The sequence below is a fragment of the Onychomys torridus genome, chromosome 14, assembly GCF_903995425.1.
Source record: "Onychomys torridus chromosome 14, mOncTor1.1, whole genome shotgun sequence".
NCBI lineage: Eukaryota > Metazoa > Chordata > Mammalia > Rodentia > Cricetidae > Onychomys > Onychomys torridus.
In genome coordinates, this window is record NC_050456.1 from 47,341,556 (window position 1) to 47,369,113 (window position 27,558).

At 38.2% G+C, this 27,558-nt stretch overlaps 1 protein-coding gene across 2 annotated transcripts in view; it reads left to right on the forward strand.

The window, feature by feature from the left end:
• Mpp5 (membrane palmitoylated protein 5) overlaps nucleotides 1–27,558 on the forward strand; it is a 94,972-nt gene that overhangs the window by 56,600 nt on the left and 10,814 nt on the right. For both annotated transcript variants that reach the window (XM_036205819.1, XM_036205820.1), the window contains exons 4-11: nucleotides 10,691–10,899; nucleotides 19,795–19,872; nucleotides 20,140–20,286; nucleotides 21,478–21,639; nucleotides 23,367–23,444; nucleotides 25,091–25,274; nucleotides 26,271–26,342; nucleotides 26,852–26,923. In XM_036205819.1, coding sequence (XP_036061712.1) covers nucleotides 10,691–10,899; nucleotides 19,795–19,872; nucleotides 20,140–20,286; nucleotides 21,478–21,639; nucleotides 23,367–23,444; nucleotides 25,091–25,274; nucleotides 26,271–26,342; nucleotides 26,852–26,923 — 1,002 coding nt within the window. The remainder of the gene's footprint in view (nucleotides 1–10,690; nucleotides 10,900–19,794; nucleotides 19,873–20,139; nucleotides 20,287–21,477; nucleotides 21,640–23,366; nucleotides 23,445–25,090; nucleotides 25,275–26,270; nucleotides 26,343–26,851; nucleotides 26,924–27,558) is intronic.

A 27,558-nucleotide genomic window follows, 5' to 3' on the forward strand; every position in this document is an offset into this window, starting at 1 on the left:
ACGGAAAGCTGTATGTAAGCAGGTGGTACACTTGTATTTGGAGGTTTTTGTTATTGTTTTTATTTGTTGCACTGTTAGTAACTTAACCAAAGCCTGGCACATTCTAGGCAAGCAGTATTGTTATTACTATGTTAAAACCCTGTCTCTGGGGTTTTTTAAATTTAGCTTAATGAGTAATTACTGTTCAGGATATTTCTTAAGTTTCTGATTATTTAGAACAAAATCATACTGACCTAGTCCATGAAAAATCAAAGTTCAAAGATCTGGATTTTCTGTTCTTGAGTTTAAAAGAGAAAAGAGGGTACCAGTGTGACTGCAGTGCAGTGAGCGCAGTGCAGTGAGCGCAGTGCAGTGAGCGCGGTGCGAGCGCGGTGCTGTGAGCGCGGTGCGGTGAGCGCAGTGCAGTGAGCGCAGTGCAGTGAGCGCAGTGAAGTGAGCGCAGTACAGTGCCTGCTGAGAGTGAGCCAGGCTTTGGCTTTGATCCCTGGGACGCAATGCTGAGGTAAACTGCTAGATTGTCTACTATGGCTAAGTGGAAGCACTAAGTAACAGTGAGATTAACTCACAGAATACGGCTGTCTCATGCTGTGAAACTGTGCTAGGAGATGGAGGTCTTTAGCTTCTGGAGGTAAGTTTAGCGATTACCCTAGTTCTGTTCCCACCCAGTTCTAGTCAAAAAAGCCTGGCGACTGGAGAGATGAGGCTCGGTTGAGAGAGCATACAGCTCTTGAAAAGGACCCAGGTTTGGTTCCTTGCACCGACATGCCTGTAACTCTAGCTCCAGGGGAACCTGATGCCTCTCTGGCCTCCACAAGCACCATCACAGATGTGCATAGCCACACAGAGAAGACATGCATATAAATAAAAGTAAATTTAAAAAATGTTCTCAAATGCTTGTCCAGATTCTTAAGTACTGGAAAGTAGACTCTTGCTTCTTATTACCTATTTTTTGGTTCATTAGTTTTTGAGAAAGTCTCCTTATAAAGCCCAGACTGGCCTGGAACTCCCTATGTAGACCGTATTGGGTTCTAACTGATGCTTCTGCCTCCCACCTCTAAGCATTACACCTCTAAGGTTGTGCCCTCATGTCCGATCCCGTTGCTTGTCTTAGAGTCTTCCTTCTGTTTTCTATTCTTGGGAGCAAGCCAAGACTGGAAAAAAGTCAAGAGGTGAATTTAAGGACCTGTGCTTTTGTTTTTAATTATATCCCAAAGCCAATATACTTGATTTCTGTTAGCATATGTAGTCAACACTTAAATCACATGAAATAGTAGATATGATAGTGGGAACTTAAAATAATTTCTACTGAAAATCAAGTAAGAAATAACTAAACACTGTAGCTGTGAGGAATTTAATCTAGATATGAAGAAGTGCTATATAGGAAAGTTGCAACCCCCCTAGAATTTATTACCAAAGCCAGACTTGCCATGTTACCTCTGCTTCCACAGTGTAGACTATCCCCACCTCTCTGCCTCAGAACGCCCTTTGTCGCTCCCTGCTTGGCCCTCATACCAGTGTCTGTCTAGCCCTGTGTTCTTTCACCTGTTCCAGGGTTCTTGTCCATTGTCTGTGTATGGTGAGGATGAAGGAAGTCCTATGCTGTCTCTGTCTTGTTTGTCTTTTGCCTCTGTGTCTTGGGTTTTGTTTTGCTTTGCTTTGTTTTAAGGTGCTAAAGATTGAGCGAGTCTGGTTAAGTGTGTTGTGGGCGAGTGCTCCCCACTGAGCACAGTCTAACCCCATCTTCGTCGTAATTTCAGAAGAGCATGCATGTTTGTCAGGACTGATTTTGTCCTGTCTGAGAGCATGGTTTGAAATTTCCTCTGGCCCTGTTTTCTGTTGAAGAACTTCTGTAGATTTAATTTTCAAGTGCAGCCATCAGTGGAGGGAGCATTCCTTTAAGTGGGTAAGAAATGAACTGTCCTGAAAGAGCATTGAGCATATTAGTGTAAGGCCTTTAAAGATCTGCTGTTTAGAACAAAGGTTTGTTGTTTTATTTACAACTAAATAGTCTAATCTTTGACAGTAAGCATTTTGGGGGCTGGTGAAGAGGCCAGTGGGTAACGATGCTTGATGCTGAGCTTGATAACCTTAGGTTTATATCTCTAGGGCCCATGCAGTAGAGAGAGCACCAGCTCCTTCAAGTTGTCCCTGTAGCTACCCACATGCATGCATGCACGCTCGTGTGTGTGTGTGTGTGTGTGTGTGTGTGTGTGTGTGTGTGTGTCACACACACACACAAAGTAAATAGAAAAACGTGAATATGTATGGATGTTTTGCCTACGTGTGTGTTTGTATACCACATGCATGCCAGAAGAAGACCATCAAATCCCCTGGAATTGCAATTACAGGTGGTTGTGAACTTTCATGTGGTTGCTGAGTCCTCTGGAAGAGCAGCCAGAGCTCTTAAGTACTGAGCAAATTTCAAATTTTAATGTAATGAAATTAAAATTTTTCATTGGAGATCAAAATAAGGCTGAAAATCATATCAAGATGATTGAGAACCATCAAAACTATCAGAGTTAATGTTGCTGTTATTATTATTCATTATGACATTACTCTTAATTTCAGAGATAAAACTCTTGCTAGGTGGTGGTGGCACATGCCTTTAATCTCAGCACTCGGGAGACAGAGGCAGGAGAATCTCTGTGAGTTCAAGGCCAGCCTGGTCTACAGAGTGAGGTCCAGGACAGCCAGGGCTACACAGAGAAGCCCTATCTCGAAAAACAAAACAAAAACAAAAACAACAAAAAACAGTTTCTCATGTTCATTAGTTTAAAAAAAATGAGAAAGCAGTATAATTTTATTCATCATATTTTAAGGCTAATGTTGTACATGTTTATTACTTTGTTTTGTTTTGTTGTTGTTGTTTTTCGAGACAGGGTTTCTCTGTGTAGCTTTGCACCTTTCCTGGAACTCGCTTTGTAGACCAGGCTGGCCTTGAACTCACAGAGATCCGGCCTGGCTCTGCCTCCCGAGTGCTGGAATTAAAGGTGTGTGCCACCACCGCCCGGCTTGTTTATTACTTTCTATGTGATAAAATTATTGTGAGCAAATGCAGCACACATAATTTAGATGTCCTTTAAAGTGACCAACTTATTTATACTAGTTTCAATTAGAGGGCTTATGTTATTTGGTATTTCACATTTTCTGTAAAGTGCTGCAACTACATATGGTGCAGCTTTCTTCCTAAGAACGCCACAGCAAGCTTTCCCAGTTAATTCAGTCATGAAAACTGCTGTGGGATTTATCTTTCAGTCCTAGCTGTTGACTGTGCTGTATGTCTTGGTTACTAGTAGCAGTGCACTGCTATCAGAAATCCTTTACATTTCTCAAAAAGGCATTTAGCCTTGTTAGTCAGAAAACTTGCAGCTCTGGCTTACTTTGTATAACTGCCCCCATAGTCTTCCTACTATTATGATGTTAAACAGAATACTCTGAGAAAATATTTAAAAATAAGATTCTTATCTAAATTATCAGAAAATAACATGCAGCAGTATTGTAAAAGTAGCATTTGGAGGGTGAATTGGAAGGCGAGCTTACACAAGACAATTAACTGTAGGAAGCATCTCCTATGAATAGGCAGTGAGTGATACAGCCATAACACATGCATTCCTTTAAATCCAAGTAAAAACAGTATGTGTTGCTGAACTGGGCAGAAACCACAGCTCAAAGGAGCCTTTCTGAAACAAGTAAGTAATACTGTACATACCCTCAAGCCCTGGACCCCAGCTTCACCCTGCCTCCGGTTAGAAGTTGGCAATGGACCCTCATTCTGATGCCATTTATGTATGGCATTAGTCTAATCTGTCATTTTTCTCCACCTGTATAAATTTGATGTGTCTTAAGTGTTTGATTTTTGTTTTTGTTTTTCAGTATCTTTTTTTAAAAGATTTATTTATTATGTATACAGCATGTATGACTGCAGGCCAGAAGAGGGCGCCAGATCTCATTACAGATGGTTGTGAGCCACCATGTGGTTGGTGGGAATTGAACTCAAGACCTCTGGAAGAGCAGTCAGTGCTTCTAACCTCTGAGCCATCTCTCCAGCCCCAAGTGTTCATTCCTTGTTGGTCTTTGTTTAATTTGGAAAAGTTCCTCAGGGTCTGGGAATAAAGATCAGTTGGTAGACTGTCTAGCATGGATGAAACCCTGTGTACTATTCCCCAGCCTTGCTGAAAAAAAACAAGCAAGATGGTGCCCACCTACCAGCATTCAGGAGATGGAGATAGAAGGATCAAGACCTCATGGTTTTCCTCTGTTTCTTAGTAGATTCCAGCCAGCCTGGGTGTCTTCACTAAGGTTTCTATTGCTGTGAAGAGACACTAAGACCATGATGGTTCTTATAAAGAAAACATACAGTTATAGTGAGAAGCATAGCAGTGTGCAGACAGACACATGGTCCTGGAGAAGGAGCTGAGAGTTCTACATCTGGATCAGCAGACAACAGGACGTGAATGGCTTGAGCTTCTAGACCTCAAAGCCCACCTCTTACTGACATACTTCTTCCAACAAGGTCATACCTCCTAATAGTGCCACTTCCTATGGACCAAGCATTTAAACACATGAGTCTTTGGTGGCCTTTCCTATTCAAACCACTACACTGGGCTCCACAAGACCATTTCAAAAAATGAATAAACAGAAACACAGAGGGAAGTATTTATCAAGATTTTAATGAAGATTAAATGAAGCAATACATGAAATATATGCTATATTTTACGATTCAGGAAGGGCAATAACTGTATGTAATTCAGCCAAATATTCATAGTGTTTTAGTCAGTAATGGTAATACCTAATTATAAAAGCTGAGCTTCAGTATAAGTGATCTCAGTTTAGTTTGGTGACATTTGGAATTTTGGTGAAAAATTTTTACTAATTAAAGAAAAAAAAAAACAGAAGCAAACATGAATAGGTCTTGATAGACTTGAGTATTGGTTTAAAGAATGCTCCTTGGGGGCTCGAGAGATGGCTCAGAGGTTGGAGCACTGGCTGCTTGCTCTTCCTGAGGTCCTGAGTTCGGTTCCCAGCAACCACATGGTGGCCCACAACCATCTGTAATGAGATCTGGCGCCCTCTTCTGACCTGTAGGCATGCATGCAGGCAGGACACTGTATACGTAATAAATACATAAATCTTTAAAAAAAAAAAAAAACCTTAAGAAAAAAAAAAAGAAGCCATTATAAAAAAAAAAAAGAACATTCCTTGGAACAAGTTTAAATTAGTCTTACATATAGGTGAAATTTATAGGCATTTCTAGAATTAGTGTAGTTTTAATGTTTTCTCACTAGTTGCTTTCATCTTTTTAACTTATTATTTTATGTATGGGTATTTTGCCTTTGTATATGTCTGTGCACCACTTGTGTGCCTGGTTCCCATAGAGGCCAGAAGAGGGCATCTGGTCACCTGGAACTGGACTTGCAGATGGTTGTGACCTGCCATGTGGAATTGACTCCAGGTCCTGGAAGAGCAGCAGATACTTTTAACCATGAAGCCATCTCTCTAGCCCCTACTTTTATCCTTGAATGTGCATACCTTCAGTGTCCTGAGTCTTTTAAGTTTCAGCTGTATCATTATTATTCTCTGGCTGCCTGTACCGGTGATCTTACCTTGTTCTCAAGCACCCTGAGTGAAGGCAGCTCTAGAGTAAGTAGTTTTTCCCCCTCTGAGTTAGAAATTGCCACATGGTCTTAACAGCTTTAGAAATCAAGGTGGGCAGATTGGCTAGATATGACCTTTCTTTGGAACCTGTATTCCTTATTTCAGATCCTATCAACAGAAAAAGCCTACTGATTGCTTCAAATTTCCTATTTACTGTCTGAACAGTATCTTGTTTATTCGTTTTTTGGACAGGGTCTCTATTATGTAGCTCTAGATGTTCTGGAATGTACTTTGTATAGCAGGCTGGCCTCACACTCACAGAGATCTACTTGCCCTTTGGCCTCTGGAGTACTTAGACTAAAGGCGTGCACCATCATGCCTGGCCTCTGAACAGTATCTTAACTCTGCTAATCTTCCAAAGTAATGGTGCTGGTCTCAAGCATTCTCTATCAGTTAGCATCCCTAGTCTAGGTACCACCTCCTACTTTCTCAGTTGGCTTTCCTGGCTTATGACTACACTGTCTGATATACTTGAAAAAATTATTTCCATGTTTTATTTTAAATTTGAAAGTAAGAATAAAGGTGACAGATAATTGCCAAGAAGGAAGTAGAATAACAAAGCAAACATAAGAAACTCATAGTAGAGGCTGGAGAGATGGCTCAGCAGTTAAGAGCACTTTTTGCCAGTCCAGAGGACCCAGATTCAATTCCAAGCACCCACACAGTGTCCCGCAACAGTCTGTAACTCCATTTCCAGGTAATCAAATGCCCTCTTCTAGCTTCCAAAAGCATCAGGTACACACATGGTATATAGACATATATGCAGGCAAAACACCCACAACATAAAACACATTAAATAAAAATTAATACTTTTTTTTTTTTTATTTTCAAGACAGGGTTTCTCTGTATAGTTTTGGTGCCTGTCCTGGATCTCACTCTGTAGACCAGGCTGGCCTCGAACTCAGAGATCAGCCTGCTTCTATCTCCCAATTGTTGGGATTAAAGGCGTGTGCTACCCACCACCTGGCCAAATACATTATTTTTTTAAAAATAAAGAAACTCATAGTAATTGAGAAAATAGGTATGAATAATAGTCCCAAATACGTAATTTCTTATTGTGATAACTGAATCTGAATACCTTAAGTCAGTGGTTCTAATTCAGAAGATTATAGCCAACTTAATAATATCACTAGAGACACTGAAATTGGAATTGTATTTGTGGTAGAAATCTTAGATATACAACTCTTAAATTTCTTCAGTGATTTTTTTTTGGGGGGGGTGAGCAGAGGAGGGCAGATGTGTATATGTGTGTTCATATTGTGCATGTACATAGTACATGTGTACATTGTGTGGAAGCCAGAGATTGCCATCCATTGTCATCTTCAGTTGCTCTCCACTTCGTTTTCCTGAGGCAGGGTTTCTGACTAAACCCGGAGCCTGCCAAGTCAACTAGTCAAGGCAGCCGGTTTGCCCCGGGCACCTTGCCTCCACTCCACAGGGCTGCCATGAGCAGTGGGTGCTGGTGACCAGAACTTGAGCAGCAAACACTGCCTACTGTGGGCCATCTCCTCACCTTCCTCTTCAGTTATTTTGATAGATACTTTGGACTAAAAGCTATTATTTTAATATAGCAGTGAAATTACATTCATTATGTTCCACTGGAAAAATGAGGAATATCAATATATCAGTGAAATTCTAGTTATTAAGGATAAATTCATGGAAAAAAAGAAATGCAAACGGTCATGTCTTACAGAAATACGTTCACCAAAGAACAAAGATCAGCAGTCCTTAATTTGTTTGAGAGCAGAGACTCACAGCCGTTGCTTAGGGCAGTAGAAGTTGGCACAGATCTGGGAGGCAGTTTGGCAATGTGTATAGAAGTCCTAAGTTTCTACTCTCAGTAAGCTTACCCTAGGGATTTATTCTAATGAATAATTAGTATTACAGTTATAAAAATTAACAGTGTCACTATATGGTTAGATCTGCCTTAAAAAAAAACAACCTGGAAAAGCTATATAGTATGAAGTAATGCCAGTAATTATGACAAATAGGTGAGAATATAGATAATTTAAAAAAATATTATTAGTATGTCATTTTTAAGTAGGTTTAGTGTACAGGAGAGATTTTCTAACATCTTTTTGTCTTAAAATAATTTCATTCTCCCTGGAGTTGCAGAGACCCCGAGAAGCAGTTCCCTTCTGCAATAGGTTGCTTATTGGTTTCAGTCAGCAGTGAGGCCCCAGGCTCCTCACTTGTCTCATTTCCCAGACAAACTCCCTGAGCTGCTTTTAACAGTTAAGTTATTAACATTTTTAATAAGACTCCCTCCACTTTGCGAAGTATCTGTAGTTCCCTTAAGATTGTGGACAATTACCTTAACTGCTTTGTAGATTTCGTATTTTTTCTTTTAAGTTACTTAAATGTTTTCCTGTATTGCTCTGAAGATACTTGAAAGTTATTAATATTGTCACCTCTTAGAATTTGGTAGAATCTTAAATTCCATATTCTTATCTACTCTTGTAAACATAATAATAGTTTGTGCCTAAGCTCTGGCTCTCATCAAGTGTTCCTTCCAAACTCTGGAACAATTTCCTAGGTTGTTGTAGTTTTTCCAGTTTTGAGTAGTTTTTCCAGTTTTGAATCGTTTTAAAATGTTGATAACCATGTAATTTCTCATTGTCCTGTGTACTTAATGAGGGGTTTGTATGCGCGCGCGCGCGCGCGCACGCACACACACACACACACACACACACACACACACACACCCACCAAAAAACAAGGGCCACTAGGGCTCTTTTGATTTGAGAGGGAAAGATAAGAAACTCCAGGAATCAACTGAAGTGCTTTTAGAGCCTGTCTAAAGTTTAACTCAGTGGTGAAGGTACTTCCCACCAAGTCTGACAGCCTGAGTTCAACCCACACATTGGAAGGCAAGAATTGATGCCTGCAAGTTGCCCTCTGACCTCCACACACATGCATTGCACACACAAATACACACAAAATTAAGTGTAAATTTTTAAAATTTAACTGCTATTAAAATGGTGCCACATAAAATGAAGGAATGAAAGTTGGTAATTTCTCTTCAGAACTAATAAGAGTTAAGGCATTTCCCCATGTTACTGTATGTAACAGTATCCACTATATGTTTTTGCCAGATTCATTTACAAACTTAATTTTTGTCAAAATTACAAAGGGATTTTTCATTTTAGAAAAATAAGAAAAAAGATAATGGACTATATGCTAAAGATTGTGAGTAATTTTGAAAATAAAGATTTTTAAAGCATTTTCACTTTAATACCCCCCCACAACACACAACCATATTGGGGAACAGGGGAGAAACTACTAATGGTTCATATGCATTTGGGCCAGGTCAATAACTGGAAAAATGAGTGTGCTGTGTGTGTATACCAGTAGGCACAAAAAACACACACAGACTAGAAACTTTCACATTTTAGGAGACACACACATTCATTACTTTTGTAGACAACAAAGTAGTTGTTTGTAATGGCTAGTTTGTTTTGTTTTGTCAACTTGGTGCAAGCTAGTTATCTGAGAGGAGGGAACCACATTGAGAGAATAGCCCACCCCATAAGACTGGCCTGGAGGCAAGTCTGTGGGGCATTTTCTAAGTGGTGATTTATGTGGGGGGGGGCCCAGCCCCCTTTGGGTGGTGCCACTGCAGTGCTGTTGGTCCTGGAGGGTGTAAGAAAGCAGGCTGAGCAAGGCAGAGGGAGCAAGCCAATAAGCAGTGTTCCTCCGTGACCTCTGCCTCAGTCCCTCCCTTCAGGTTCCTGCCCTGCCCTCGCTCAGGGACAAACTGTTCCCTGGAAGCGTGAGATGAAATAAACCCTGTCCTCCACAAGAGGCTGTTGGTCATAGTGTTACCACAGCAGTAGGAACCCTAAGGTGTTGGTAATGTGAATACACTTCATTCGCCCTATTACATCAGTTTTGCAAAGAATATTGGATATTGGTAATGACATTACTAATGTAATATAAATTAGCAAAAACTCATTAAGATGAATTTGATTTTTGTTTGTTTGTTTGTTTTCAAGACAGGGTTTCTCTGTGTAATAGTCCTAGCTGTCCTGAAACTCACTTTGTAGACTAGGCTGGCCTCTAATTCACAAAGACCCACCACTCCCAGATGCTGGGATTAAAGGCATGGGCCACCACTAACAGGCTTTTAAAATGTGAGAATCAGGGTTGGGGCTTTAGCTCAGTGGTAGAGCGCTCGCCTAGCAAGCTTAAGGCCCTGGGTTCGATCCTCAGCTCAAAAAAAAAAAAAAAAAAGTGAGAATCTTAAGTAAAAGTTCTATTTTTAGGAAATTAAATTTTTTTTCATTTATTTGTTTTGTATGTATGGATATTTTGCCTGTGTGTATGTCTGTACACCATCTACAAACCTGGTGTCTTCAAAGGCCCAAATAGTGTTGGATCCTCTGGAACTTGAGTTACAGTTGTGAGCTGCAACGTGGGTTCTTGAGGATCAAATCTGGGTCCTCAGGAAGAGCAGCCAATGAGTGCTCTTAACCACTGAGCCATCTTTCCAGTAATGGTTTCTAGAAATCATCCTAACAGCAAATTTATGTGCAGCAATGATTTTTTTTTATACTGAAATACTTCTTATTGCTTATGATAGTTAAAATGGAAGTATCCTAAACGTTGGACTTTAATGTAATTATTATAAGTTGTGCTTTAGCCATGTAAAATATGATGCACCCATTACTTGTAATGTTCTTTTAAAAATAGTGATGTGGGAAAGCAGTTACGGTGTACTGTTATGCTAAGAGGTGAAGTGTTTCTAGATAGTGGGATTATTGATATTTTTAGCTTTGATATTGTATTCCTTTATTTTATAGTAAGAATGTATTTTTCCAATTAAAATGCTTTCTTAAAATGCAAGTTAATATGTTTTATACTTTAACAGTTTTATGTAGTGTTATTAAAATAACAATGATTGACACTTAAAACTATGCAAACTATTTTTATCCTAAAGACAAAGTTTTACTGGTTCAAGGAATTTTATCTTAAAACATGTGTTGAATTTAAACCAAAACAATTAATTTTGGGACAACTTTCCTTTTCCTACTAGAAGTTGAAGACTTATTTTCTTCACTTAAACATATCCAACACACTTTGGTTGATTCTCAGAGCCAGGAGGATATTTCACTGCTTTTACAACTTGTACAAAACAAAGACTTTCAGAATGCGTTCAAGATACACAATGCTGTCACAGTGCACATGAACAAGGCCAGTCCTCCATTTCCTCTTATCGCCAATGTACAAGACCTTGTACAAGAGGTACGTGTCTAAACATCTTGTTGACATCCACAGGGTAGTGATTAGTCACAATGAGGCAGACTGTTGGCAAGGCTGATGTGATTATTGTCTGAGGTAATTGATAGTGGTCACCTGCTAAGATACTGCAATGGGAAATGAGAAAAAATTGCTGCATGCATTATGTTCTGAAAGTATTTATTACCTAGTTATACTGATCAGGAAGTGTTAATTTTATACATAAAATAAGTATAGATGGTAGCAAATGTTTCAACTTTAATGCATTTAGTATAGTTTTATTTAACCATTTATTATATATTATTAACTCAGATAAAATAATCCCTAATAATCAGGGATTATAAATATTAACTCTTGAAGATACATTGCTGATAATTGGGAGATTTTTCTTATGAAAATAGTATAAATGTTGCAGATTATTAATTTATTAATTTTTATTATTTATTTTATATGTTGCTATGTTTCACCAGCATGTATGTCTGTGCATCCCATGAATGCAGTGCCCATAGAGGCCAGAAGAAGGTGTCTGGCCCCCTGGGATTAAAGTTACAGGCAGTTGTTAGCTGCCATCTGGGTGCTGGCAATTAAACCCAAGTCCCCCGGAAGAGGAGCCCCTGCTCTGATCACTGACCATCTCTCCAGCCCATGTTATCCAGTTTCTTTTGTTAACATATTGCTTTTAAATTCTAGGTTCAAATGCTAGTTGATGTTCAATGTTTAATATGTCCCCAAGCATCTTTCACATTGAAGGTTTTAAAGCATTACGAATAAGCTCTGATTTCGGGACAGTATACATTCTGTCATTATTACAGAATTTCAAGTTATTTTAACCTTACAAAAAATAATTCTAAAAACATTGAATAAATGTACTTTGAGTCCACATAAAATACAGAAAAGGGACTGGGAGCAAGTACAATTTCTTTTTTTTTTAAAGTTATTAATTTATTTATTTTTCTATTATCAGATTGATACAGTATAAATTCTTATCCTAATAGTGAAATGTTTCATTGAGGCTTGCCCAGTAATTGAGTAAACCCAAAATTTATTATAAGCCACAGTCATCCTATGGTACCCCTGCTATGTAGCCTCCCCAGTTCTGTGGGTTGCCATCTGATTGTTCTTTGCTTTATATCTAGAATCCACTTATGAGTAAGCACATACCATGTTTGTCCCTTTGGGTTTGGGTTACCTCACTCAGGATGATATTTTCTAGTTCCATCCATTTGCCTGCAAATTTCATGATGTCATTGTTTTCCTCTGCTGACTAGTACTCCATTGTGTATATGTACCACGTTTTCTTAATCCGTTCTTCAGTTGACGGGCATCTAGGTTGTTTCCAGGTTCTGGCTATTACAAATAGTGCAGCTATGAACATAGTTGAGCATATATCTTTGTGGTATGATTGAGCATTCCTTGGATATATGCCCAAGAGTGGTATGGCTGGGTCTTGAGGTAGATCTATTCCCAATTTTCTGAGAAACCACCATACTGACTTCCACAGTGGTTGAACAAGTTTGCACTCCCACCAACCGTGGAGGAGTGTTCCCTTTGCTCAGTATCCTCTCCAACATTGACTGTCATTAGTGTTTTTGATCATAGCCATTCTGACAGGTGTAAGGTGGTATCTCAGAGTCGTTTTGATTTGCATTTCTCTGATGATTAAGGATGTTGAGCATTTCTTTAAATGTCTTTCAGCCATTTGTGATTCTTCTTTTGAGAATTCTCTGTTTAGCTCTTTAGCCCATTTTTTAATTGGATTGTTCAGTATTTTGATATACATCATCCTTTACAATATCCACAAATAATATAAAATACCTTGGGATAATACTAAACAAGTGAAGGACCTTTTTGATAAGAACTTTAAATCTCTAAAGAAAGAAATTGGAGAAGATATCAGAAAATGGAAGGATCTCCCATGCTCATGGATAGGTAGGATTAACATAGTAAAAATGGTAATCTTACCAAAAGCAATCTACAGATTCAATGCAATGCCCATCAAAATCCCAACACAATTCTTCACAGACTTGGAAAGAAAAATACTCAACTTCATATGGAAAAACAAAAGACCCAGGATAGCTAAAAGAATTCTGTATAATAAAGCAACCTCTGTAGGCATCACCATCCCTGACCTCAAGCTCTACTATAAAGCTATAGTACTAAAAACAGCTTGGTACTGGTATAAAAACTGACATACAGCCCAATGGAATCAAATTGAAGACCCTGACATTAATCCACGCTCATATGAACACCTGATTTTTCACAAAGAAGCCAAAACTATACAATGGACAAAAGAAAGTATTTTCAAAAATGGTGCTAGCATAACTGGATGTCAATATGTAAAAGATTACAAATAGATCCATATCTGTCACCATGCACAAAACTCAAGTCCAAGTGGATCAAAGACCTCAACATAAATCCAGTTACACTAAACTTAATAGAAGAGAAAGTAGGAAGTACTCTTGAACACAATGGCATAAGAGATCACTTCCTAAATATAACACCAGTAGCACAGACACTGAGAGAAACAATCAATCAATGGGACCTCTTGAAACTGAGAAGCTTTTGCAGGGCAAAAGACACGGTCAATAAGACAAAAAGACAGCCTACAGAATGGGAAAAGACCTTTACCAATCCACATCTGACAGAGGACTGATCTCCAAAGTATATAAAGAACGCAAGTACAATTTCTAAGAGCTACAGACTACACGTTAGGTTAGGAGAGACTTTAAATATGAGCATAGTGTCCCTAACGGAGATGTTTTCCTTGTTGAAATGCCTAAGATGGCAAAACTTCACATGCAGTGTGATAGAGAGGTCTGCTGTTCCCAGGGGAGAGAGACACATGGACCTGTTCTAGAAAGAAGAAAACTGGCCATCTATCAGAGTGTCAAAGGCCTAATGGATCCTATTCCTTGAACTTGCTTTTACTGTTGAAATTGGTTGTGTGGTGTCCTTTTCATTGACGGAATTGTTGAGCACCAGGCGTAGCTTGGTGTTCTGACAGCTGTCTACCGTATATGAGGCCGAGGTCCAATTGCTAGCATCACAGGAAATGCAGTTGTTGTTGTTGTGAATTTAAAAATACCACTTCTATTCCTTTTAACTGAAATGTCTTCCCTGAAAATTACTTTTTTAAAAAACAGATCAAGCTGTTCGTGGTGTCACACACCTTTAAACCCAGCACTCAGAAGGCAGAAACTGGCAGCTCTCTGAGTTTGAGGCCAGCCTTGTCTACAGAGTGAGTTCCAGAAGAGCCAGAGCTACACAGAGAAACTTTGTCTCAACAAAACAAAACAAACAAAAGATTGAAATAGCATGACTTTGTTCTAGCTGGCCTTGAACTCAGAAATCCACCTGCCTCTGCCTTCTGAGTCCTGGGATTAAAGGCGTGCACCATCACCACCAGGCAGAATTCACCAGTTTTAATATGTAGCATTTAGAAGAAATTTGGCTGAGGATGTAGCTCATTGGTAAAATATTTGTGTAGCACATTCAAAACTTTGTATAAAATCTCCAGCACCACAATATAATAATAAAGTAAAATAAATAAAAGACGTTTTCTGAGAACAACAATACACACTGTAATCACAGTGAATTCAAAGCCAGGAATCAACTATGTAGTTAATATGAGACCAGCCTGGAGTTAGTTATACAGAGTCAAACTGTCTCTAAACCAAAAGTACATGTGCATCTACAAGAGATAACCTCATGCTTCTTAGTTGTGTCTTTTTTTAAAGATTATTTTTTTTTACTTTTATTTATGTGTATTTGTGTGTGCACACATGTATGTTTGCAGGCACTCATGAAGGTCAGAAGAGTTAGTCCATGGAGCTGGAGTTGAAGGGGTGTGAGCTATCTGACATGGTGCTGGGAACCAGACTATTGTCCCTCCAAGAGCAACAAGTGCTGTTGACCTCTGAGCCATCCTCCAGTCCCTAGTTATGTCATTTTAAATGGAAATGTGATATCATTGAAAAAGTCACAACAAATTTAGTGAAACATTAAGAAGTGTTCTTTGGGGCCGGGCATGGTGGTGCACGCCTTTAATCCCAGCACTTGGGAGGTAGAGGCAGGTGGATCTCTTGATTTCAAGAACAGCCTGGTCTACAGAGTGAGTTCTGGGACAGCCAGGGCTACACAGAGAAACCTTGTCTCAAAAAACAAAAACCAAACAACAACAAAGTAGTAGTAGTCTTTGTTTTCAATAACTGAAAATGTAAGTTAAGGGCTGGTGAAATGGCTCTTTCCACCAAGCCTAATATCCTGAGTTTGATCTCTGGAACAAACATGGTTGAAAGAAAGATTCAACTCCTACAATTTGGCCTCTAATCACATGCATGCCATCGCATGTATGTACCCACATATGCACACACACGGAGGAAATAAATATATTAAAAATGAAATATTTATGTATGTATCATTGAAGGGCTGGAGATGGCACTCAGTGATAGAGGGCCCTGGATTCCATCCCTACCATTTCATAAAGAGTGTGAACAAAACCTCAGTTAACATTTACTACTAAGTGATAAGTAATAAAGACTATGAAAAATTGAAAATATTAAAATCCACATTAAATCTCTGATAACCTAATTCTTAGACATTAATAAGCAAATTTTGTGGTGGTTATGCTTTTTTTAAAAAAAAGATTGGTAACTTGAATTTCATGAAATAAACTTTTGCTTATCCAAAAAACATCTATGAGTAAAATGTAAGTCAACATATTAGGAAATAGAATTTGATTTTTTTTTTTATTTTGAAATACTGGTGCGTGTGTGCCTGTGCGTGTGCGTGTGCGTGCATGCGTGCATGTGTGTGTGTGTGTGTGTGTTAGCATGAGCACAGGGATTGTGGGAAGACAGTGTGGCATATGGGTGCAACCGTGGTTTAATGATGGACCCTACTAAGGGCATGAGTAATGCCAGGGCTGGGAAAAAGGCAAAAATCAGGGGATACTTAATGCCAAGGTTCTTGACTTGATTCTGTAAGTGCCTGAAAAGAGCAGTGAAGATGACAGTGGTCGTTTTCTGTTTTATAATTGAAAATCAAATCAAAATAATTATGCAATATTCTTATTCAGTTTGAACAGTATGATCTCATTTTAGTAAAAGTAGGTGTAGAGTTATCCACCAGGGCTGAGGATAGAGCTCTGTGCTAGAGTGCTTGCCTGGCATGTGCGAGGCCCTGAATTCAGTCCCAAAGCACCGTACAAAAACAAACAAAAGGGATGTGTAATTGCCCCTCTATGTTATTGGGCTGTACATCCTCAGATTCAGCCTAGTTTGCTAAAATAATTTAAATCTGTACTGAACAGAGACTTTTTTTCCTTGTTATTCCCTACACAATATTACACAACTGCTACATTATATTAGGTATCATTACTAGGGGAAAAATTTGAAGTATATGGATGGAAAAGTGTGTTAGTTACATGCAGATACTCTGCCTTTTTGTAGAAGAAACTCAAGTGACTATGGATTTGGGTACGGAACAAGAGTTCCTGTAACTAATTCTGTTCGATACTGAGGAGTAACTGTATACATAGAGTGCTTGTATGTCCTCGGTGCTGTGTGTATGTCCAGTTTTATTGAGATACAGTTTGCATTTATTAAAAATTGGTGTTTTGTGGTTGGTTCAGTGTAAATGTCTGTGTATACACCTGTGCAATCTACCACCTGCCAGCAAGTTACTAAAACATCCACCATCCACAGAGCTCGCCCAAGGCCCTGAACAGACAGTAATCACCTCTTCTACTCTTTTGTCCCTTTGTCATAGCTGATCTGCTTCCTGCTTTACTAATCTGCCATTTATGAACATGTCAAATAAATTGACAGTATTTTTGTGTGTGTGTCTGCATTAGTTATTTTTCTTGTCAGTGTGCTACGTACCTGACAAGAAGCAGCTTCAATAGATATGTTTGGGCTCTCAGGATTCGGGAAGACATAGCTTCCCTGGTTGGGAAGGTGAAACATTGAGGTAGCTCATTGTGGCAGAAGGAATGTAGGACAGCTGGCTATAACCTATAACACATACACACAGAAACAATCAGCAGCCCACTGCGTCACAAAACAGCACCCCCACTTGAGGATCACATGTTCAACAGCATGAGCCTGTGGGGTAATTCCTCATCAAACCGTGACAGTTGTCTGAGGTCCTCTGCTCAGTGTGATCTTGAGGTTCATCTCTTGTGTATGTATCAAGTTGAACCCAACACTTCACACGTGGTAGGCACACTACCACTCACCCAAGTCCCAGCCCTTGTAGTTCGTAATGTTTTCTGAGTAGTATTCTATTGTGTGGCTGTCTCAGTGTTTAGTCACTTAAACCTGTTGAGAGAGATTGGTTGTTTCCTATTACTGACTCATTTTAAATTTATTTTTACATTCTTTTGTTTATTGTGGAGTGTGAATGTAGAGTTCAGAGCAAAACTTTGAGGAGTCAATTTTCTCTTCCACCATGTGGATTCTGAGAATTGAACTTGGGTTGTCAGGTTGGTGGAAAGTGTCTTTACCTACCCACTGAACCATCTTGCCAACTTTCTGGTTACTGATCCTCAAATATGTGGTGTGGTGGTTTCTTGTTTTAATTTACATTTCCATCATGATTGCTGACTATTTTTGCACAGTTATTGGCCATTTCTCTGTCTTTACTATTTGGTCAGATGTTTTCACTGTAGAAGATTTGCAGTTTTGAGGTTTTAATATATTCTGATTATAGGCTGGTGGGAAGGGGCCAGTAACATATAAGAATAGTCCTTCAATTCCTTTAACCTTGTAATGCAGCTAATGATGTGTACTGACACTAGAAAAGATAATATCTGGGCTTGCTGGTAGAGAAAGGGGTATTTATCAGAGTTCTGGGTTTTTGTTTGTTTTGGTTTTTGTTTTTAGTTTTTCGAGACAGAGTTTCTCTGTGTAACAGTCTTGACTGTCCTGAAACTCATTTTGTACAATAGGCTGGCCTCGAACTCCCTCACAGAGATCTGCTTCTTGAATGCTGGGATCAAAAGTGTGTGCTACTACTGCCTAGCCTAGTGTTTTTTGTTTGTTTTTAAAGAAAAATTTCAGAAATGTTTAGGAACTGACTTAAAAGTAGAAACGGGGGTGGGGGGAGTGTTGCACATAGAATATTAGTATTGAGTTGATTTGTAGCCTTTATAAAGTCTTGATGCATTATTAATTCAAAACTGTCTTTCTCTCTCAGTTGCTTTCTCCAGCAGTCAAAAGGTTTTTTGGTCAGGGATTATAAATTTTAAGTTAACTCTAGCAGTTTTCATGAAGTTTCAAAAGGAAAGCACTGTGTTGTAGTTTCTAGGTACCAAAACTGGGGACAGAGTAGCTTGAGGTACTTTGTTTGTTTGTTTGTTTGTTAGGCATTATTTCACTGGTTAGCCCTGGCCTACCTGGAACTCACAGGGATCCTCCTGCCTGGGGAGTGAGGAGAATAAAACATGCACCATCACACCTAGCACTATCACAGTATTTTGGGGTGTGTGTGTGTGTGTGTGTACATACATGTACATGTATATGTGGATGCTTACAGGGACCAGAGGAAGGCATCTGATCCCCTTGATCTGGAGTTACAGGTGGTTGTGAGCTGCCTGCTTTGGGTGCTGGGAATTAAATGCCAATCCTTTACAAAAACAGCAAGCGCTCTTAACTGTGGAGCCCCCTCTCCAGCTCTTTCTCACAGCTTTGGTATGCTTGTTGTGGTAAAATTGGTCCTCATCTTGTCATCTGATAGGTTTAATTGGAGAATTGCTAATAAAATAGCTGAAAAGGATATAGAATTCCTGCTCTAATCATTGATTACTCTTCTAATTTCACTAACAGTGAAAATTTTGGTTTGTAATCCACATTGTTACAGTGTACCATTTTGGAGTGGCTGTGGGGTTTGGAGGTACAAAGGCAATAAAGAGGCATAAACAGCAAGAGCATGCAATAAATCTTTGAGAGAAAGTAATGTACAGAGAAACATACCTACCACATTTTCCATTGGTAGAAGATTGAATTACAAATAAGTGGACTTAATTTTTAGTTCAAGTAACTAGAAACCAAGGAAATAGGAAAGACTAATTAAATTTCTTAGTAGGAAGAATAGATAATCATTACATTAGAAGCTGGTTCTCTGCAAAGTACAGGAAAGTAGACAACACCTATGGTAAGTTAAATCATCTAGCATTGTTAGGAAAGACAGTACAAATGCAGACACAGACTGAGGGCATCTAGTCAGTCTTTGAAGAGCCCCGCATGGTGGAGGTCAGCCTGCCTAAGACGTAGGAACCTCAGAAATGTATCATGACAGTGGGGTTTTATCTTAACAACACATTGTCCAACATCAGTACTTTTATCTTGTAAGTCTATAACTTTTTAGATTTTTAATGTAGTTCTGAAAGCATAGGATTTAGCCAGGCAGTGGTGGTGCATGCTGTTAATCCCAGCACTCGGGAGGCAGAGGCAGGCGGATCTCTGTGAGTTTGAGGCCAGCCTGGACTATAGAGTGAGATCCAGGATAGGCACCAAAACTACATAGAGCAACCCTGTCTGGAAAAACACATAGGCTTTACCATCTCTAAGGTAGCATGGTAACTAACTGGTGAGCAGATATTCTGTCATGAGATCCTTAGTGTATGCTATGCTGTGTTGGGAGAAACTGTTGAAATGGCTCACTTGTAGATGTAAGTACCATATTTGGAGAATGCTTTCAAAAATGTGATTTTTACCCCTAACAAAATTGAAAGATCTGTGGGAAAGGGTTTTTTTATTCATATATTTGTTTACTGTTTTTCTTCACTATAAGTGCTTTTTGCCTTTTTGGTTCTCACTTAAAAATGAAAGTACTACATTACGTAGATGCTGCTGTTAATTCCTATGAATCAGAAAAAAAATTTTCTTTTAAATTTCTTAGGTACAAACTGTCTTAAAGCCAGTCCATCAGAAGGAAGGACAAGAATTAACTGCTTTGTTAAATGCTCCACATATTCAGGTAAAGAAAGCACAGAACATTGTATATGTTTCCAGTATTTGTGTTTGTAACCTTGCTGCAAAGTTGTTGGGTTATACATTTTCATATGTAAAATATCCAAATCATGTTTTTAAATAGCTTATTTTAAAACTGGGCAAAAATCCCTTGCATGATTATCTGTGGCATTTTAAGCCTTTAAGGACTTGGTCATAATACTATGTATATGAGAGAACTAAATCTTACTACAATTGTGTATTCCTTAAAATACTGTGGGTTTCTTTGAAACAGGCACTGTTACTGGCCCATGATAAGGTTGCTGAGCAGGAAATGCAGCTAGAGCCCATTACAGATGAGAGAGTTTATGAAAGTATCGGCCAGTATGGAGGAGAAACTGTAAAAATAGTTCGTATAGAAAAGGCTCGTGATATTCCATTGGTAAGTGTTCCCAAGTCTGACCTGAGATGTTTTTGTATACAAAGGTCTCATAAAGGGTTGGGCATTTAGCTCAGTGGTAGAGCGCTTGCCTAGCAAGCGCATGGCCCTGGGTTTGATCCTCAGCTCCACATTAAAAAAAAAGAACAAGGTCTCATATGTGCACAGCTAAAGATCCTGTTATGTTCCTGGAGTTTTCTCTTTGTGAGTTAATTTGTTGCAGCTCTAATACACTCTTGCTCAAAACCCTTATTGGTTGAAAAACAAATTTCATTACCTTTTCTCATTCATGATATAGTGAAAATAATAGCTTATAAAGTATCTATTGAGCATCAAGAAGAGATAACTAATTTTCTTCCAACTTACTCTTTACACCTACAGCTAGAAAATCTAATCTCTGGGAGCTAGGTAGATGGCTTAATTGGAACATGCTTGATATCCAAGCATGAGGATCTGGAGGTTGCACCTCAGTATCTCTGTGGAGAGCCAAGATGATGGCATGTGTCTGTTATCCCAACTCTCTCAGAGACAAGCAGACTTCTCTGGAGCCTAGCCACCAGCCTAGTCAAATCAGTCAGCTCTGGGTTTAGTGACCTTGTCCCCAAATATGAGAGTGATTGAGGACTTCTGGGGCATGCACAAATGAGCGTGCTCACACAAATAGAGTAATAAAAATATTTTTTAAAAAGAATGTATAAGCAGTTTATGTACCTAGTTCCTTCCAGGAGAGTAAAAAGGAAAGTTATGACAATGTTAAAGTAAATTCTTAAGAAAATTATTCATTATGTGTATGCGTATATGCTAGAATGTATGTATGTGTACCACATACATGCAGGTACATGAAGATGCCAGGAAAAGTAATTGGTTTTGGAGTTACAGGGGTTTGTGAGCTGTCCAGAAGAAAACAATTACCATTTTATGTCTTTAAATATTGAGTACATTTTTCTGTTATTATATGCTCCAGAAATCTGTGTGATTTCAGAATTTTAATGAATAAAGTATTTCTGAAGCAGAAAATGTTGGGGGGGGGATGTTTTGCTTTCATGTATAATTAGTTATGACTGTAGCAATGTGAGTAAATTTATTCTCAAGATAAAGGCTAGTTTTATTAGATTAAATAAATAGAATTTGAAAGTGAAATGCTTAACAAAAAATTACATTTTTATGTTTAAATTAGATGTTGGATGTTTTTAGGGTGCCACAGTTCGTAATGAAATGGACTCTGTCATCATCAGCCGGATAGTGAAAGGAGGAGCCGCAGAGAAGAGTGGACTTTTACATGAAGGCGATGAAGTTCTGGAGATCAATGGCATTGAAATTCGGGGGAAAGATGTCAATGAGGTTTTTGACTTGTTGGTATGTTCAGACTGTAGAATAATTGATTCATTTGAAAACCTGTCTTGTTATTAAACTTAGGAAGGATTATTTCAGAACAGTTTTTTTAATAATTGAGTATAAGATAGTCTTTAGCTTAACTTTACAGTATTTGTCAGTTTCTGTCTTTGTATTTTTGGGTTTGGGTTTGTTTATTTTTATTTACTTAGCACTTTATTATAACAATTTTATTTTTCCTTATTATTTTTTAAAGATTTGTTTTTATTTTATGCGTGTCTGTACACCCTGTGTGTGCCTGGTGAATTAAATTAAAATTCAGTTTCTCATTCTCACTAGCTACAATTGTCCAAGATTTATTGTGTAGTTAATGGCTGTCATCTTGAGAGATGGCCACAGCACATTTCTGTTGAGCAAATTCTGTTGGGCAGTGTTAGTATATAATCATGTACTCACTTCTAATTACCTTTATAAAAACAATTTTTTAAAGATTTATTTATTTTATGTGTATAAGTGTTTTGTTTTTATGTATGTATGGCTCCATGTACATGTCTGATATCTGAGAACATCTGAAAAGGCATTAGATCCCCTGGAACTAGAGTTACATATGGTTGTGAGCCATCCTATGGGTGCTGGAAATCAAACCCAGATTTTCTGTAAGAGCTACAAGTGATTGTAGTTGATTAACCATCTTTTTCTTTACTTTTTTTTTTCTTTCTCTCCCTCCTCCCCGCCTCCTCTCTCTCTCTCTTTCTTTCTTTCTTTTCAATTCATTTCATTTCATTATTTCAATTTCATGAAATTCTGGCTGTCCTGGAACTAACTATGTAGATAGATTAGGCTGGCCTCGAACTCACAGAGATGCACCTACCCATACCTCCTGAGTACTGAAATTAAAGTCATTTGCTGCCACACTCAGAATAATTGTCTTTTTGAGAACAAGTTTTGATCATATTGTACAGAAGTACAAATTATGATTTTTCTTTTTGGAGATAAGGTATCACTCCTAATCTAGGCTGAAGTAAAACTCACTATGTAGCCTAGACTGACCTTTTTGGTGATTCTCCTCCCATGGCTTCCTAAGTTCTGGGATTACAAGCGGTCCTCCCAGAGACAAACAGTGTTTATATTCTTAATTATTTAGCATCAGTTGTTACAGTAGTATGTCTACTGCCTGCTGATATCTATTATAAAAGCTAGAAAATATCCCTATCTTTATTTCCACCAATTTTCAGCCCATTGCTCTGGTAGAGCAAATGTCATTGGATGTCACTTGTAGCCCATTTCATTGGTGGATGTCTTAGGTTGAGCATTGTTCCCTGTTGTGTTAGCACCAAAATTTGTGATGATTGCTGTCTAGGCTAGGTATGTCCGAAAACCGCTAGTTCTGTACTGAGCAGTAATTATGAACCTAGCTGTACAACTCCGTCTGTACAGTAAACAGTAGAACAGAAAGACTAAGTCTGGGAAAGACAGCATCTGAGAATAGAAAATGTTTTCCTGTAGGACCGGGATCATCCTGTTTAGAGAGTGTAATCATAAGATAGTAGAATGGTTTTCATAAAGGTTTCTAAAGTAACCGGGCGGTGGTGGCGCACGCCTGTAATCCCAGCACTCGGGAGGCAGAGGCAGGTGGATCTCTGTGAGCTAGTCCAGGACAGGCACCAAAGCTACACAGAGAAACCCTGTCTCAAAAAAACAAACAAACAAACAAAAAAGATTTCTAAAGTAGTTTAACCTTTCTGTTACAGTCTGATATGCATGGTACTTTGACATTTGTTCTGATTCCTAGTCAACAAATCAAGCCTCCTCCTGCTAAAGAAACTGTAGTAAGTAATTTTTAAATATTTATTATTTATTGTTCTTTGATTTCTACTTTTCTGTATCAGAAACTTCACTGAATATAGAGTGATCAAGTAAAAACAGAGAAATTGGGTGATTTTATTAAAATAAGTATAAAATATCAACATTTAAAATTTAGTAAACTCTGAACTTTTTAAAAGTAAAATATACAACATACTTCAGTCTCAATTTTTGTTATTCTTAATATTGATGTTTACAGTTATGATTGACTTTAGCTCAGTAACATTGAGGAGAAAGGTACTTTTACAAATATATGTAACTCAATTCAGTGTATGGTTGCATGTTAAATATTTAACTCAGCTCTATTAAATGATAGACTTGATTACTATACAACCCAATAATTGCTATTAAGTATATATTGAAGATAATTGGACACATATTCATAGAACAACTTGCACATGAATATTCATGCAAGTAATATTTGTAAGAGCCAAAAAAAATTAAAAAAAAAATAAAACAGAAACTTAAAAATAGCTACCAGCAACATCAGAAAATTATAGTGTAGTTTGTACTCTGAGATGTTATTTGATTAAAAAAGGGCTAAAGTGTGAGTATATGCTACAACAAAGATGAACTTGGAAAAATTATGTCAGTCAAAAGGCCTTTACTGGTTCATTTATATTCTACCCCAAAACAGGTAAATCCGTGGAAACAGAAATTTGGTTCCTTAGATGTGCGATTGGAGACGAGGGAGGGACCAGGAATAGTCCCTCGTCGGCATTGAGTGTAGAAGAGTTAAAATAGTCTACCAATATTGATAGTTAGCCTGTCTCTGAATATACTAAACACATAAGCTGTGTAGCATATGATTACATCAGATGTCTGTTTTCATATCAAGAATAGACGGTTCCCTGGGGAACCCTCTTAGGTAAACAGACCCCACTTGCAAATTGGACAAAGGATCTTTCCTGTATTTGCAAACAACACCCAATTAAAGAACCACAGTGTCATCTGCATCAAAAATCCCAACCTTATATCCCCTTGAGCCACTATTCACTTGTAGTCCACCCCATGATGAACATAAACATTGTCCTCATTTCTAGAAACAGTTCTTTGTATTTTATTTTCTATAAATGGATTGCAGATATGTGGATCAAATATGGTAAGGCTCTTTTTCCCAGTTGACCATCCTGATTTAGATAATTTAGCAGTGTGGAACATGCTAGTTATATGCACTTTTAAAAGAAACACTAAGTAACTAAGGCACAGTTGCACCAATCATGAAGCCCGCCAGCTATGACAGCCCCGGGGAGATGAACACTTCATGGGACCTGGTGAGATTAATCTGGCTTTTCTCATAGTGGTGCTTTAGAAGCTGCATACCTTACTGAGGACCACTGTTTTCACGGTCAAATTGTTTCTATTCTGCTTACCTTGCCCTTTGTTAGCTGTTAACAAGAACCCAACTTGAATACTCTCCTATGTCTTTGTAGTCTACAGAGATATCAACAGAAGAGCTTAAGTGAATCCTACCCTAAAGTATTGTTACTTAACTAAATGCCCTTTTAGTTAATTTCTGTGCACTGCTATAACACATGTTACATTTGTGCTGGATATTTTACTTTACCATTTTATTTATTCTTACTCTATTTTTACCCTTTTTGTGTTTCAGATCCATGTAAAAGCTCATTTTGACTATGACCCTTCAGATGACCCTTATGTTCCATGTCGAGAGTTAGGTCTGTCTTTTCAAAAAGGAGATATACTTCATGTGATCAGTCAAGAAGATCCTAATTGGTGGCAGGCCTATAGAGAGGGGGATGAAGACAATCAGCCTCTGGCTGGACTTGTTCCAGGTAAGAGACGTGAGTGAAAGCATTTGAAGGACAGAGGGCACAACTCTAATTTACTTGAAAGCAGAGATCTGAGAAGATGAAGGTTAGTCATCTTGAAAACCTCTTACATTGAAATCTTTTCTACTTATCTGTATCATTGGTAATAAAGGAAGAAATGAAATCATTATCACACATACATACATGAAAACAGGAGAAATTATGAATAATAAGTGCCACTGAATATGTATGTTGCTGGTGTCTTGGAAGCAGAAAATAAAGAATGCCTGCTGCATACTACTTCAAAAGTTAATGTCTAGAATTATATGTCTGATTTGAGATAATCCTCAGTGAGGAGAACCATTATCCGTCCCAGCATGGTACTTTATATATATAGTAATGTTCATTGAAACTTTATTTAAAGTTCAACTATTAGGTTTTCTGATATTTGTCAATTATTCATCTTTTTATAATATGTGATAAATAAATAATACATATGATTAGATTGATAAGCTGAGTCAAAACTTAAACATTTGCAGGCTTGGGGCAGAAAGATGACTCAGCAATTAAGAGTGCATACTGCTCTTTCAAAGGACCCAGATTTGGTCTCCAGTATCCACGTTGCACACCCCCCCACACACACACACACACAATTAAAAATAAATCTTTTTTTTCTTTTTCTTTTTTTTTTGTTTTTGGTTTTTCGAGACAGGGTTTCTCTGTAGCTTTGGAGCCTGTCCTGGACTGGCTCTGTAGCCCAGGCTAGCCTCGAACCCACAGAGATCCACCTGCCTCTGCCTCCCGAGTGCTGGGATTACAGGCGTGTGCCACCGCTGCCCAGCCATCTTTTTTTTAAAGGACATTTATGGGCTATATATCTTAGCTGGAATTATTCTTGTGTTGGCAGAAGGGTTTGGAAGGCAGTATGAAAAATTACTTCTAATGTTTTCTCTTTGATTAAAAGTATTTTTATCCTTTTATCTTAAATGTGTCACTGTTCTTTCTCTTTGTGTTATTAAGGAAAAAGCTTTCAACAGCAAAGGGAAGCCATGAAGCAAACCATAGAAGAAGATAAGGAGCCAGAGAAATCAGGTTAGAGACTTATATTCGGTATTAGTAAAAGCAAGATTCCTGGGTTTTCATCTGGAATTATGTTAAATATACACACTAGAATTGTCAAGAAAGAAAGGAGTATGCATTAAAGGAGTATACATTAAAGGAGTATGCATTAAAGAAGTATTAGAGGCAAAACTCATCTTTTTTTTTCCCCCAGAGACAGGGTTTCTCTGAGTAGTTTTGGTGCCTGTCCTGGAACTCGATCTGTAGAGCAGGCTGGCCTCAAATTCACAGAGATCCGCCTGCCTCTGCCTCCCCAGTGCTGGGATTAAAGGTGTGTGCCACCACTGCCCAGCCAAAACTCATTATCTTTAGATGTAAGAAAGGATGAAAATATTAGACATCTGTCTACATTGTGTAATTAATAGAAAATGACAAATGAAAAACAGTTCTGTTAACAGTATATGTTAAATCTTAGATCAGTTTGAAATAGCATTTTTAAGGAAAAAATACTGTATTTATAACTATTTTTAATTAATCAACAGGAAAACTGTGGTGTGCAAAGAAGAACAAAAAGAAGAGGAAAAAGGTTTTATATAACGCCAATAAAAATGATGGTAAGTTCTAATCTCAGGTATAGATTGTTGGAGTTGTATTTATAACATCTGTAATCAGTTGTTTCCTATAAGGGTTTTTATTTTTTTTTTTCTATTAAAGGTTTTTTTTACAAAACTATTACTTGCCTCTAACAATTTTTTTTTCAAAAAAATGTGTTTTAAATAAAATATGAAGTTTGTCTACAGTATCTTAAGTCACAAAAGCAGCTCATTCTACAGAGCACACTGCTTACTGGCTAAGGCCAGCACACAGGAATGTTTTTTTTATCTTGACAGATTGCTAAGATTAGAAGTTACAACGTCATACCATCTCTGAAAATGCAGAGCTCAGTTAACACTGGGTTTCTGTTCCCAGGGACGGCAGTTTTCTGCACTGACTGACAGCTATGGCCTGACTGGGGCACCTACAATCTATGTCAGCTGTCACCACCACCTGTGATTTTTCTCATTTGCTCGTTTTCTGGACTAGTGAGTCCAGAAAATTACCTTTGTGATTGGTCTGCATTGTATTTAAAGTCCTCAGCCCTGCTGTGGTCCACTTTAGAAAACCAAGGAGGGGGTTGGGGATTTAGCTCAGTGGTAGAGCTCTTGCCTAGAAAACACAAGGCCCTGGGTTCGATCCTCAGCTCAAAGAA